Consider the following 16,016-nt stretch of genomic DNA (forward strand, 5'->3'; position numbering starts at 1 on the left):
GGTAAACATGCAAATTACCTCAAATTATTTCACTCTTTTTTGATTTTTGAGTTAAATTAGACAAGTTTTTAAACAAAATCTTATACTTTTTTCATCATATTATTTAAATTTTGGTTATATATTATTAAATTAGTCTAATTCCATATAATTCTAAAATTAGCCAAACTGAATCTCAAGAAGCTAAACATAACAATATTGATGTATAAGTTATAAGTAGCACAAGTTGGTAACCCTCATGATTATGATAACTCCATGTTTATTTCACTGTGCTCGCTCATTATGTTGGTACTCTTCTCGTTGGTCTTCTTACTCATGATCTTTTTATATTTGCTTTATTAGTTTTTGCATGCTAATTAATTATTTCGATCCTAACACATTATTCTCCTTGTATATATATATTATTTTGTAAATAGCTTTATTTAAGAATATATTTGTAATTTTGATATGAAATAGCTCATCAAATATTTTATACTAAACACATCGATAGTTTATTATTAGTTTTAGTACTTTCAATCCAAATCGAATTCCTACTTTCTTTCCATGGTATCTTTGAGGGGTTTGGCTTTTACTAGGCACTTGATAATGACAAGGCAACAATTTTTTAGCCATCAATTAAATAAGGCAAAAGGCAAAAATAGCAACTTGAATCTTCACAACAAATGGCTAATGATAATGAATGTTGATGATGTGATGATTAAATGCTTTGCCATTGATGCGTAGCGTGGGGTGCTTTTGAGTGTGTTTATAGACTTTGAATCTCTCTCACCGAATTCAAAAGCCTAATCATACAGCAATTAACAAATGAGAAAATTAAAGCTTGTTTAGTTTACTATTTCTTTTTTTATTTCCGAATATTTATCATATGAAGCCAAACATAACAAGTTTAATAAATATTTTGAAACGGAAAAAATAATAATTGAGCTGACAGAGCGGGGGCGGGGGCGGGCTTGAATTTTTTTCATCAAGAAAAATTTATATAAATACACTATAATATAAAAATATTTATCATTTATAACAATAATATTTTTTTTTTCACTTGACCACTTTTAAATCATTTATAATGAAAGTTTAATACATATTACAAAGAACAATTTATCATTCACATATAATACAAGTTTTAATGATGGATAATATATTTAAAACACATTTTAATACACTTATAATACAATGTGCCTATTTTTTTATCAATAAACATAATATATTTCAAAAACAATTATAATTCAAATATATTGCATACAAAATCTCTTTTATTACATATTACATATTTATTGTAAATTATTATAAATAATAATAAATAAAAAATATCATTAAAATCAATAATTATTTTTTAAAATATATTAATTTATGTAATTTTTTCCTTATTCTCACCCATATATTGACTTCTTCCATACTTTGACATAAATAAACATTAGAAAGATGAAAATAAATTAAGTTGCCATGTTTGAAAGGAACACGCAAATTTCTACGTAACGTTGATGGTGACGAGGCCCAATTGGCTATGGCTTTAGTGACTTTTGATTAATGGAAAAGTCCACATGCACTTGAATACTCCTCCCAACAAATGTTGTAGGCCACCTCTTAATTGGCATAAAACTTTTTTTTAATCTAATGATGTAGACGTGTGAATAATCGGAAAGGATTAAAAATATAAAAAAGATAGAATCATTATTTTGTAAAATTGAAACCAAATTAACAGTTTTCTGATTAATTAACATTTAGCAACCAAACAGGATGTGTGTTATTTATTTAAATTTTATAAGTTTAAATATGAATTTATGTATTTAACAAATTAAAAGACATAATATTAATCGAAATTAAATTAAAGAAGATATTTTAAATATTAATCAAAATCAAATTAAAGAAGATATTTTAAATATTAGGTCAATTAATTAAGTTGTATTGTAAGAATTTTATTTAAATAACAGTAATAAATTGTGAAGTAGCTAGAACCCAAAAATTGGATAGACAGGCAATTAATATGTTGAGCCTTACATAGCTTAATTTACCAAACCCTATGGTCTCAAGTCATTCTGTTCTAAGTACAATTAAGTGTGTGTTGACTTTTTTCTTTTTTTTTTTCTTTTTGTCAAATCAACTTTTAACTCAGTTGGTATATCATTTGAATTTTCATTTTATATGTGACTTTGAATTTACACTTTATAGCTCTTACCTCCAACCCTCAATTTTTTCTTAAATAATTAAATAATTTTAGATAAATATTGATCGAGTTGAAAAGTTAATATAAATAACATTCTCTGATCGAATTGCTAAGATTAGATCTTTTTTATAATAATTTCATATCCTAATAAATAATAATAATAATATTTTTTCTCACAAATAAATTTTTGAGCGCATAAAAGATAATAATATATACATAATTTTATTTTTATATTATAAAAACTTAAAAATTATTTTCAACACATCTATAAAATATATTGGAATATAAAATCAAATAGATTGAAATTTATTTCTGGAGTACATTTAAAAACAGACTGATTTCACAAATAGTAACATTCGTAAATTTTAAAGCTAAAAAACAATTTATTAGCCACAAATGCAACCAATAGAAAACAACAATGTGTCGATAATGGAAACAATGAAAGGAATTATTACACTTTTGTCCAAACGTAGCCGTATTTTGCAAATTTCTGCAATTTGACCAAAATCATTTAGACCATGAAAAAAAAATAAGAGATAACAGAAAAAAATCATTAAACAAACGAAGAAACAGACAATTTGCAGAAGCGCAGAGGTATATTATTTTTCAGATTCCTATAGTCACAGACTTTTATTTTCACTCATTAAATTATTGATATCAAATAGTCACAGAGTTTCAGTCAAAAGGAAACCAGAGAGTCAGAAATGAAATATGTGAATTGAAGTATTAAACAAAGCTTGAATTCATAATAAAATGTGAAAAAAAAAGATCAACACATGCCTTATTAAGCACTAGCTCCGTAAACTATGGTTGTGATGCACGGGAGGAAAATTTTTGGAAAATTTCATACCTATTTACCTGTTCACTTTTTTTATTTTCGTTATTCTTAATTACTGATTCATTTAATAAATAAAGAAAATATTTTTAATTAATTATTTTTAAAAAATAAAAAAATTTATTCATTTATAATTTAGAGATAAATCAATAATTTATATTAACTATTATTTTTTATAAATATGTTAATTTAAAAATGAAGAAATAACGAAGGAGTATCATTAATCGGGTAAAAGAAATAATGCTTAATAAAAAATTACATCTAATAAATTCATTACGAGGGAGTTGCCGAACGGCCGACTACCTTCAACCGCCCGTGAGCTAAGCATAAAGTTTAATTTTGAAACATGAATAAATAATTTTAAAAGTGATTTATGAAGTGTAAATTTTTTTTAATTTTTTTCAGATGTAAAATTGTTTATTCATGTTTCAAAATTTAATAAAAAATTACCTAATTCAGATATGAAAAAAATATTTTTTTAAAAAAAACATCTTAACTTAATATGTTATCCGTTAAAATTTATGTGATATAAAATTTAGAAAAAATGATAAAGGTTTATAAATTATGGTGATAAATCTTTATATAACTCTAAGTTATTTTTATTAAAAAATAAATAAATATTTTAAGATAAAATGTATTCATACTGATCTTATATTTAAATCTTAATTTATCTATTTGGAATGATTTGATTCGCTATTAAAATTATTCCAAGAATAGATTTATATTTTATTTGTGGTTAAATGTATAAATTTATTCTTATCTTTTATCTTTATCTTATATTCCATAAACCAAATTATAGTGAATGAAAAATCTAAATTAGCTAATCCTTTACTAGTTTTAGAGCATTGGTCCCATTCTTATCGTCCAATTCTATAAATACGGCGCTGGTACAGAAACATGTGAGAAAAAGTCCATCCACAATAGCCAGGGCCTCCATACTTGTTCTCACACTTCAAAAAGGATCTACACTATAGAAATAAAGAAGAAAAATTTCAATTTTGATCATTGTCTGTATACGATGGCTGGATTACAGAGATCGGCGACATCGTTCCGGCGACAAGGCTCATCAGGACTAGTATGGGATGACAAATTAGTGACAGCATCAGGTGAATTGATTCAGCTTGGAAATCCACGAGGAGAAACTACTATTAAAACTGATAGAGAAAGAGAAGAAAAGCCTAAATTGGAAGCGTCGGTGCCTGATAAGGCTTCATCAAAAACGGCTGGATCCATGGAGAGGAGCCGATCTAATCGCGGTTTCCGAACCGGTAAGGTGTCACCGGCGATTGAACCGCCTTCTCCTAAAGTATCTGCATGTGGATTCTGTAGCGCTTTTGGGAAGAATGATAAATCTAACCGCCGACCTAAATCCGGTAAGCGTAAGATGTAATATTATTCCGGTGAAATTGCGATTAGGTCAGAATTGGATGGCGCAATTAACGTTCATCTCAATAAGGATGAGGTGTGAGAATTTTGGTGCTAGAAGACAACTGTACTACTTGTTTTTATGCATTTTTGGCTTTTTCTCTGCCTTCTTTAGGTTCTGCAGGGGACAATTTCTTCCAGTGTCTTACTTTTCCTGATTGCCTGATAATCTATGTGCATAAGCTTTAGCTTTTTACCTTTTTCGTCAAGCCGCAATGAATCATTTCTCGTTGTACAAAGTTGAATCTGAAATTGGGACATCTCTTGCTTTATCTTCTGATTATGTGAATCCGAGTATATCTCATGTTTATCTTCTGTATACTAGTATGCTTATTGTATACACTATTTCTCTCTCCCCATATATTATACTCATGTATAGTTGTATGCGTTACTCCTCCCTTCATTGAGTTTTGATTTTCATTTTTGGGAGCTTGTTGATTCGGTGTTCCTGAAATTTGAATTAAAAAATTACTGTATTTGTTTTTGAAGATAGACACCGAATCTAGATGATATTCAGTTTGGAACTCCTCATTAGGTGGACCAAATTTTTACCAAATCAATACACATTCCTAATAAGATCAATTCCGTGAGGTGAAGAAAATAGTCAAAAACTGGTAAGAAATTGAAGGGGAAGTCGCCATTATGATAGCGTACAATCACTACTCTTTGTCTCTCCATTTATCGATGGTTTCTATTACACCGAATATGTTATTGTTGACTTCTTGATAATAACAAGATCTTCAATTTTTTTTTTTCGCATCAGGCAAAGGAAAAACTAAATAACTTCATCGTCTGTGTTGGAGTTGATGGTTAGGTAGCAATTATCGTATACAATTAATCAAAATGTGCTAAGCTAAACTAGAGTTTTAGGGTCATAAAAAACGCTAGAGCTTTTTCCCGAATACGCCGTAATTGTGAAAGACGTTTTCCTACCCCCATTGCGGCAAATCACATGCCACATGCTGATGCTACACCAACTAAAAATGAAAAAAAAAATAAAAATTCTTGACTATACTTCCTTAATCATGGTATATTTTAATTTAATTTGTTTGTTTACATCAATTAATTTATCACTTAATCATTGCTAATTAGGATGATTTGATACACGTTACGGTTTTGAGAATTAAGTGCTACTATTTGGTGTCCTCTCGTTAATGTACATGATTTGTTGCTGATGATTCAGTAATCAATTGATTATTACGTCCTCCTATGTTAAGCTCAATATTCCTCACATGTGCGCCGGACACTTAGCCCGACAGACTGTTCCAGCAGAACCGTCAATAATGATTAGAACAAGGAACAATTCCTACCTCTAACAAATTCTTCTTTTTCTTTGATGCGTCTTAAGAATATCACTTTGTTATAATTAAAAATAATTTAATTTTAAAATTCTATTCATAATTTCAAAGAAATGACAATCGCACAAGTAGCTAAATATTGTGTTAAACCAGCTATATCATCTTTAATGCGTCTTAAGAATATCACTTTGTTATAATTAAAAATAATTTAATTTTAAAATTCTATTCGTACTTTCAAAGAAATGACAACCGCACAAGTAGCTAAATATTGTGTTAAACCAGCTATATCAAAATAAGTTTTCTTTAAAAAAATTGTGCAATGCCTATAAAATAGGAGAGAAGGGGTAATAAATAAAGAGATATACGAATGAACATAGGAGAATAATTTTATTAGAAAATACTAGTAACATTTTAGAACTCTTTTTTTTTTTTTTTTAATCATATCCTCTGCTTGATTTAAAAAAACAAACAAACACAGGAGCATGTGTCGAACTCACGCATGGGACACCTTATCTTTATTCAATCAATAAATCATTGCATATTGCCTTGAGAGAAACATTTCCTTGAGCCGATAACTCGGAATGGAGGTGGTCATGGACATGACCAATTCATGAACATGAAACTGCAGAGAAAGTCTCAGAACTTCCTCATCATTGGGATTTTAAATATAGCAGCCACAAAATAGATGGCTAACATTCATGAATTTGACCCACATATTAGTATTCTTTTAGTGGTCCTCATGGTCCGGCAGTTTGAAGTCCTACTTTCGTTTCATCATAATTTATTTTCCATCTGTTTGGCATGCAATTTTTGGTTACGCGTATTGACAATTTTGATGAAGAATAACTAACAATTCTTTTCTCAATAAATTGGTGAAAAGATGAATGGTCAAGTAGGACGTCATTTTGCAACAGAAAGAAAATCAAGCCAAATACAATAAGCATTCAACAAAAAAGTGTCAAAGTAGGAATTTCATATTATTCTAGCAATGTCAACCAACTTAAATAGGCGGGTCGGTTTGAAATTTGAGATATTAAAATGGGTTGAAATAGAAATTGGGTTGAGTCTTGACATGTCCAAGTTTAATTTGGGTTCAAATGGGCTAAAAAACGAGTTAGGTCTTGATCCACCCAATTTAATCCGATTAATGTCAATAAATTAATATATTGATATTTAACTTTTATAATTACAATTTGAATTTTCGCTCAAGAATTTTTGTTAAAATGTAACAAATGGATAGATAAATCCTAAAAGATATTAACTAGATGATAAAAACCTTAATACAGGAACCTATTTTAATAAAAAAAACGAATTGAAATTAAAGATTAAATTGAGCTTAATTAAAAACTCTCTTCAAATAAATTAGACTTGAATGAATTAAAATTAAATCACATTTAAATTATGTTTAACTTAACTCTTAAAATTCTGAGCAAATAGAACGATTATTTTTTACGCCCCTGAGCATACCATCATAGAGGTGTAAGAAAATTTTTGAGCTAAAAGACAAATGTATTATATTTTTGCTTTGCTTTGTTCTGTCAGATTTTGTTCCTTCGGATCCAGAGGGCATAGTCTATTTAGGTCTCTTGCTTTTCTTGGACGCTGGGTAATCCTTATGTGTACGAACTGTATTATTATTTCAAAAAAAATCTTTTTATTCCATCTTCTTGAGCTGTTTAGAATCAATTTTCAATGTGCGATGATTCAATCTGAAATTAAGAATATTTTTGCTTTATCTTATTATAAGTGATACGTTTAATTTGTTTCCCCAACTCAATTCGCACACTTTTTTTTTTTTAAGTATATTTTTTGTTTGATTTTCATTTAATTGACTTGTTGAAAATTGAGTTAGTTAGCCGAAGAGAGAATAATTGTCAAAAATAATATAAGTAGATCAAGAACTTTTAAATTTATTGATGGAACTTCAACACACCAACATTTAAAACTTGAATAATATAAGAGGGACCCAACATCTAGAACCTATGAGTGAGAAAAATATTGATCAAAATCATAAAAGGTGATCAAGGACCTTTGGACGTGAGACTACAACAAGTTGAGTATATTCCTCTCGAGGCTGGCATTTGACAGGATCAATCTCAAGAAGTGAAGTTAACATAAAAAAAAGAAGAAGAAGTGAAGATTAGTAAGAAAGGGAAACTTTATCAATATATAGCATACAATCACTGCTCTATTGCTCTTGCAGCCCTGCTTCGATTTTTTTAATTGTTTTGTTGAGTCGATGTCTATTAGACAAACCTCTCTAACTCATAAAGTAGTGGTAAGGTCTATACATCCTATTCCAAATTTCGTTTATGCGATTACACTAGGTATACCTGTGGTGTGTGAGGTAAAATTAAATAGAGAATTTTTATGGCCCACATTTGTTTGTAAAAGACAGGGGAGACCAAAGAGTGCTGCAATTATGAAAGATTAAATTCCTGTACCCAATCTGTGTCTATCACAAGCTACAAAAACAAAATTGCTGCCCCATGCACGCAGTCCTCTCGTTTCCCATATATTTAATATCTATGTTCTTAGAAGAGCCACTGGTGCTGAGAACATTTCGTAGCAAAGAAACATCCTGTTCGCTAAGTAGAGAGCATGTTTCAATCTCAAGCATGGGAATGCTTACCTCTTCAATAGTACTTTTTTTTGCCTTGTATATAAAAACATACGAACATGGAATGGAGCTCTAGTAATTCATTGACAATTCGTGAACATGGAAGTGCTGTGAATATCTCAACATCACATATTCCTCCGAGATCTAACATGTACGACTGACGGCTGACATGCATATATTGAGGCCGCAAACACATTTCCAGATCATGCAATTGCATTATGTTCCCCAATTGAAGACCTAACTTGATCTCATCATGTCAGATCGTTATTCTCTGTCCTTCATTTTTTTGACATTCAAATCTGGTTTAATTTGCATACTCAGTACCAGTTAACTTGGACATCTTAATTAATCACCATTGTTGCATTTGAACTGTGTGATTGAATGTTTGCTGTTGCTCTTCAAGTGCAGGTGTGACAATCTCACTTATTTTTTTCATTGGCCAAGCATGTGAAAATTCTTTTTGATTTGGATGACAGTGAGATTCAATCTCAAGACTTTTGTCTGCTCTGATACCATGTTAGAAGTGTATGATCATCTTATCTAAAAGCTTAAGCTATTTAAGAGAGTACATTTTTATTATGTGATTGTATTTTCAACAAGTAATAATGAGGAAGCACACTCACAAAAGTAAGGTTGTACAAATTACAAATTCACGAATCTCAATTTTCTTAAAAGCGAGCTTCTTGAATAAATCCTTATTTTTGTAAATTAAGAAAAGCGTAAGACATCAGGTATAATTGAATCATTTTCTTTTGTTTCATTTGCCAATTATGCGAAATGGCTCATGCTCAATTATAATTAAAGGAATTATATACTTCTATCACTAGATTATTGATTAACTTCTTTTTTATCCTTATTCTACATGACTCAAGTCTCAACACATTTTTAATCAAAATACTCAATAAGTTTTTGTATTCCTTTATGTAGAAAAACATATTGTTATTTTACTATTTATTAAATTATATTACCATCAAACAGTAAGTAATGACTTTAACATATATCATATATAATTAAATAGTGAAATAATTTACAAATATGGTGAATTTATAGATATTTTCTAATAGAGAGATTAAAAAATGTAAAATTTAATTAATAAAAAAGCCGTTTGATAGTTAATTTGAATTATGCATACATTAAATTTTATATAAGTAATGCCACATTGGGTATTTGATTAGAACTTAGGAGTTGAGTTACTCAAGCATAAAATTCCTACAATGTTTAATTTGTTATTAGAAAATTCACATATCTAATATGTGTAATGTTAAGTGGTCAGAATATTTGACTAGAAAATCAAAAAGTCTATAATTTTTTTTATTTAAATAACTATTTTTTAGTTAAAATGTATTAAAATTAAATAGATAAAAATATTTTAAAATAAATAAATTTACATAGGTAAAATATTAATCTAACCGAAAGAATTTTTCTATTCATAATGTCTAATTACTAATTCTCATACTAATAAGTGCTTGTATAATTTTAATCAATTATGAACCGCTTTTAAATCTAAATTTGTTACTATCTACTAAAGGCCGGTAAAAAAATTAAGTATCGATTCCCACCTGGAAAAAATCACATGATTATACGCTTTTCGAAATCATTTTTTGAGTCAGTTTAGATGATGTTTATTTTAAGTGTAAATTGAAGGCTAAAACTTTTCAAATTAAAAGTCAAAAGTACATCTATGTATGTAATTTTCTCTCATTAAATAGGCTTGTGACTTATGAAGCCTTTTTTTTTGGGAAAAATGTAGCCGACAGTGATTTTGACCTTGTCTAGTACTACTCTGTTAAGTTACAAAAGTGCTTCCCACTAATGGAAAATGGGGAAGATGGCATCCTCCTCCATTTCTTCCTTTAATTTCTCGTCCTATTCCAAATCTGTTGCTCTGTTTCTGTCACTCTACAGTCTCTATTTCCTCTTGATTTCTGCAAATGTAAGTGGATTTGAGTCACTCTTACAGCTACTTCCAGCATCTGCTTCTTTGAGGACCAAATCGGAATCCCTTTTTCGAGTCAACGATTTTGGAGCTACCGGAGATGGGATTACCGATGACACTAAGGTGAATCCCCTTTATTCCGCTAAAGGTCCTTAATTTTATCGGCATTCACTATATGATTATGTGCTTCATTTAAGAGCCGCTGAAAAATATTTATTTTCTTATTTGTTCATTGTGGATCATTCTCGATCTATCGGAAATAGCTCTCCACATATACATTACCCTCTCTATACCCCATCTATACCCCACTTATGAGATTATGCTGAGTATGTTGTTGATTTTGTTCGTTGTGCATATCGATCAAAAATCAAAATAGTTATATTTTTCATGGATATTAGGTGTTACAAGACAACGACTAATGAAAGTAATAATAACGAAAAGAAGGAACACAATGTGAAACCTTCAAAGGGAAGAGAACCAATGGCCAATCACCAACTCTTTATTATTTCTCAATGAATGATAGATACAGATGCACCAATAAATCCTGTTTTGATAGGTTGGTATAAAGAACTAATCTTAGAATGTTAAGGATGTGCAACCCCTGCAGCCAGGCCCACAAACGTAACAATAAGTTTGTTATTGAAAGGATGATTTACTCATTCCTTTTGTACTGTAGTAAGATTGATACATTAAATTAAAAAAAATAAATTAGAAAAGGTTTTGAAGAAGTATAGAGCATATATTTTTTTATTGTAATGGGAAACTAAGCAAAAAACTGCTTGATTTGCTTGACTTAGTTCAAGAACAACAACATAACTAGTGAAATCCCACTAAGTGGGGTTTGGGGAGGGTAGAGTGTACATAGTCCTTACCATTACCTTGTGGAGGTAGTGAAAATTTTTGGTCCTTATTAATTTGTGAGCTAAAAGTTTTTGAGACTTTTTTTATGAAGATGGATCACCAGAATGAGAAATACTTAGCTTCAGTTAAGAAGTTTTTTTTTTTTTTGTGCTTTCAGTCTTTTAAAGATGTTTGGGATATGGCCTGCTCGTCACCATCACATGCAAAGATTGTTATCCCTGCTGGTTATTCTTTCTTAGTCCGACAAATTAATTTTGCTGGTCCTTGTCGGTCAAAGGTGTCTATACGGGTGAGTGCCTAATTGAGATATTGCATCTTGTCTAACTCTTTATTCCACGAAATGGTATTCAGGTGTCTTTTTCGATATACACAAGATTGCAGGTACTATTTTAGCACCAAAGGATCCTGACGTCTGGGATGACTTGAATCCACGAAAATGGATCTATTTCTTTAAAGTAAAACACCTGACAGTAGAAGGAGGAGGAATTATAGATGGTATGGGCCAGGAGTGGTGGGCTCGGTCATGCAAGGTCAACAGAACAAATGTAATTCTCTTCGCCATTGTTAACATCGTGCTTTATGTTACCCTTTCACATAATGAAATTGATGTTTCTTTTTATTTTGCTAGCCTTGTCATCATGCTCCAACGGTCAGTTCTGCCATTTCCTCTATGTGATTTTAATTTTGACTTATACATTAGATATCGACTTTCTTTCAGGAAAAAGAATTTTATCTGATGCTGGTCTTCCTTGTGGTTCATTAATTAATCGGAGTGCAGGCTTTAACTTTCCACAAATGCAACAACCTGAAGGTCAAGAACATAAAGATCTTTAATAGTCAACAAATGCATTTAGCATTTACTGGTTGCAAACATGTTACAATATCACAACTCGTAGTCAAAGCCCCAGGTGATAGCCCTAACACCGATGCAATCCACATAAGTTCATCTACACAGGTCAATGTCAAGGATTGCATTATTGGCACAGGTTAGTTGATCTTTAGTCATTGCAATTGGAGAGACAGATCATCTGATCACTATTTGGCATTATCGTTGTTTCTAGTTGTAACTTTGCTCAACATGGCTTGGATTACAATCTAATGAATACAATGAATGTTTTAGATGATTAAATTCGGATCTATGGTTCCAATAATGCATTTTATGGGACATAACTATGTGTTTGCGGAGGTCAAATATAAGGATTGTCTAGGGGATCTGAAATAGTGGACCAGTAGTTGTAGTTCAATTATGGTCAGTATGTGAAGTCTTTGGATACAATAAGCTGATAAAATATATAAAACCAACTCTTCTTTACGCCAGATTGATTGATACTTGGTTAGTTTCTTCTTTTTAAGTTTTTCTCGCTATTGCTGGATACTCCAGTTGAGGCAATTTCATCATCAAACAATGCATTGATTTTGTATGATCAAGGATATTGTATTCACATTCGAGCCCCTATCTTATATTTCATTATCTTTGACTAACGAAGAAACTGAATACAGGAGATGACTGCATATCTATTGTCGGCAATTCATCACGGATCAAAGTCAAAGACATTGTGTGTGGGCCAGGCCATGGTATAAGGTAGAACACTTTTCTATTTTGTTGAAGTTATGTATAAGATGATGTTTTTAATTAGTTCCCTGTTCTTTTAGCATTGGAAGCTTGGGAAAGTCAAATTCATTTTCTCAGGTTTACAATGTTCATGTTAATGGAGCATCTATTTCCAACACTGAGAACGGGGTTAGAATAAAGACTTGGCAGGTAATCTTGTTTCCATATGCGCATCAGAGGAATCTTCAAAACCTCGACACCATTTTTGGTGATCATTCTGCACTATGTTTCATCTCTAAAATATAAATTTGCTACCTATGGTTGCATATCCTAATCGTGTTGTTGGTTTCCCCTTAATGCTTCTACAGGGTGGTTCTGGGTTTGTCAAAAAGGTTTCTTTCGAGAATGTTTGGATGGAAAATGTCTCAAATCCTATCATAATCGACCAATATTATTGTGATTCTAGGAAACCTTGTTCAAACAAGGTATATTTTGTACTCCATTTCTTGATTCTCAGTTCAAATTCAGCTTCTTTCACTGTTCTATAAATTGGTTGTGTGGAAAAGAGTTCATTCTTGCATGTCCGTTCTGCATTTTAGCTAGGTATTTAGGTGAGCCTTTCTTAGCCAAGGCCATTTCTGTATTGAGCTTATGACAAAGGTCTATTGACAAAGTAAATTGTTGGCCTACTAGTGAATTAGTGAAGGTAGCGACATCCATGATGGAGTTATTGCTTGAGAACTACGTGAATATATGATACCCCTCCGTTTCAATTTGTCTGTTTTAAATTGAACTTTCTGCATGACATGGACCACCATATTAAAGAACATTTTAGTACATTCCACATATGAAGACCACAAGTTTCAAAAGTCCTATTTGTTTTCTTAAACTATGTGCCAAGTAAAAACCAGACAAAGAAATTGGAATGGATGTGATTAGCTCTGTATTAAACTCTTCTCTGATAATTACTTGTTACTTCTGGACAAAATGAAAATAGTAATTCACTGCTCAGCATCTAGGTGAAGAAATAGACCATCAATAGTATTCCATGTTTGTGTGTGAATGTGTGGGCTAAAACTAAGTGTAACTGTGGACTTGCGCAGACTTCAAACATTCACATTGACAACATATCCTTTATGGGTATTAAAGGAACTTCAGCTACAGAAAGGGCAATAACACTAGCCTGTAGCGACAGCTTCCCCTGCAGAAGGTTGTACTTGGAAGATATTCAACTTACTTCATCTTCTGGGGATCCTACAACATTTTTTTGCTGGCAGGCATATGGCACAACCTCAGGTTTAAATTATCCCCCTCCTTGCTTTCCTTGTAATGACGGCATTCTTCAGCCAAAATTTTTATCTAACTGGAGTCAATCGATATGATGTCTTCTATTGTAAGTGTACAAATGTCTCCACCATATATCATCGAAAGCTGCTAAATTCGTTGTCATTGATATTCATTTTCCTGAGCGAAGCTAGTTAACTTATCCAGAGGAACAGTATAGTCCATGACGTACTGATGAGTAGCTTGTCCAAGTACTAATGTTTATGGAAGAAAATCTGAGTGTTGATTAATGGATTGTTATTGCTTCATTCATCTCTAAATAAAGTGCTTATTCCTTTTCATGTATCTTCATGAAAAAAGAGAGTACGCTATCTAAGTAATTGGATGACAAAACAGGAAATGCTTCGTACATGTATGTATGCTGTGAAGTTGATGCATCTCGATTTACTGATATTGCTAGATCAGATAAGTATTTTTTTTATTAGTAAATGTCCTTGAAACGATAAACGCTGTGAGACTTACGAAGTATAGCTATGGCCTTTCTGCAGAATAATTAATTTTTGTTTCGGGTTTTATCTTAATCATCTCCGCTGGAAAACTATATTGCAATGTAATATAATGTATGAATCTCGTGTTTCTTTATGCGTTCACTTCTTTATATTTTGAATCGCTACACTGAAAATCTTTGCTCTGTTACTATGCATTCTTTCATTAAAATAATACATATCATTGTTTAATAATTACCACAAAATGTTAGAATCACGACCTTCTGGAGAGAAAAAAAAATATCGAGTTGGGCTCTAGAAACTTCGTTTGGAATATGGCCAAACCTATACTTTTTAGAGTTTGAAAGACATGAAGGTTGCTGAAAGAAAATTTGTAGAACACCGCAAGTGATAAAATGGAATCCCAAAATTAGGTATATTTAAGTTGAAAGTTGAAAAATGAGAGGGGCACCGGCATAGCGCCCATGCAGGCTCTATTGAATGTCAAAGTCAAAATCACATGTGCTGACACGTTACTTGCCCATGCCATATGATTTGAGTAATAATTTGCTACCTACAAAGCAACAGTTAGGCATTTATTTAGGTATAGTAATAAACTAAAAAGATGCCATGCCGCTATTCAATGGACGTGTATCCCCTTTCTTTCTTCTTAGATTCCTTTAAATCTGTTAATAGTCACAACAGCACGTGTGAAATTCTGTCATGATACAATGTTGAAGTGCATAATCATGTCATGTAACAATTTAATTTGTCTGAGAAAATATACTTTTATTATTTAATTACATTTTTTATAATAATATAATGAATTCGATGTAGAGTAAAAATCAAAATAATTAGCATTGCACATGAAAGTGACAACCTTGAATCGTCAGAAATGGCGACCAAACATGGGACCTTTCGGTTTTAATCCATTGCTTATGCCACAATTTTTTCAAACTTCGCGGCTTAAGAAACGCATTCGTGTGGGGAATTTCAACTACTTACAACCATTTTAATAGGCGGCTCTTCTCCATCTCAAGTATTTACTAATTTTATGTCTATCTTGCCTATTTTAATTATTTTCATTTTTCTCACGTAGTTATCTGATTAAAATTTCATTTTGTCCTATTAATTAGTTTGATAAATATTAAACATATCATTAGTGACAATTTGACACCATACATCTAGTTGGACCTTTTATCAATCTTTTGTTAACCAAGTGGGGGAAGAAAAAAGGACCCCTTCAATTATAATAATTATTATTTTTTGCTATGTTTCTACCACGTGATAAATAATTATCAAGTGCATATTTACTGAGCTTACCTAATTCCATGGAACACTTTCTTTTAACTAAAACACGCGGGGTGATTTGATATCTGATTTAGAGGTGAGTTATGTAAATAATAAATTTTACATAAGCAGAGGTGGAATCAGAATTTTCAATAAGAAAGTTCAAAATATGAAGAAATAGACATGCGAAATAGTTGAAGGGTTTTGACATCTACTATATAACTAAAAATTTATTTTAACCATATAAAAATAATATAATTTTCCATCGAAGG

General features: G+C 31.0%; 2 protein-coding genes across 2 annotated transcripts; both read left to right on the top strand.

The window, feature by feature from the left end:
* Positions 1-2,086: 2,086 nt before the first annotated feature.
* LOC101251968 (MAPK kinase substrate protein At1g80180) lies at positions 2,087-4,698 on the top strand. The gene has a single exon (XM_069295592.1). The coding sequence runs from the start codon at positions 4,012-4,014 to the stop codon at positions 4,381-4,383; it is 372 nt and encodes a 123-aa protein (XP_069151693.1). The 5' UTR covers positions 2,087-4,011; the 3' UTR covers positions 4,384-4,698.
* Positions 4,699-10,083: 5,385 nt separating this feature from the next.
* XOPG1 (polygalacturonase) lies at positions 10,084-14,239 on the top strand. The gene is made up of 9 exons (NM_001247327.2): positions 10,084-10,395; positions 11,291-11,422; positions 11,508-11,678; positions 11,762-11,782; positions 11,912-12,119; positions 12,634-12,715; positions 12,787-12,895; positions 13,054-13,170; positions 13,789-14,239. Exons 1-9 carry the CDS (start codon positions 10,156-10,158, stop codon positions 14,065-14,067), a joined length of 1,359 nt encoding a protein of 452 aa, NP_001234256.1. The 5' UTR covers positions 10,084-10,155; the 3' UTR covers positions 14,068-14,239.
* The last annotated feature ends 1,777 nt before the right edge of the window (positions 14,240-16,016 follow it).

The sequence above is a fragment of the Solanum lycopersicum genome, chromosome 3 (genome assembly GCF_036512215.1).
Source record: "Solanum lycopersicum chromosome 3, SLM_r2.1".
Classification (NCBI taxonomy): Eukaryota; Viridiplantae; Streptophyta; class Magnoliopsida; order Solanales; family Solanaceae; genus Solanum; species Solanum lycopersicum.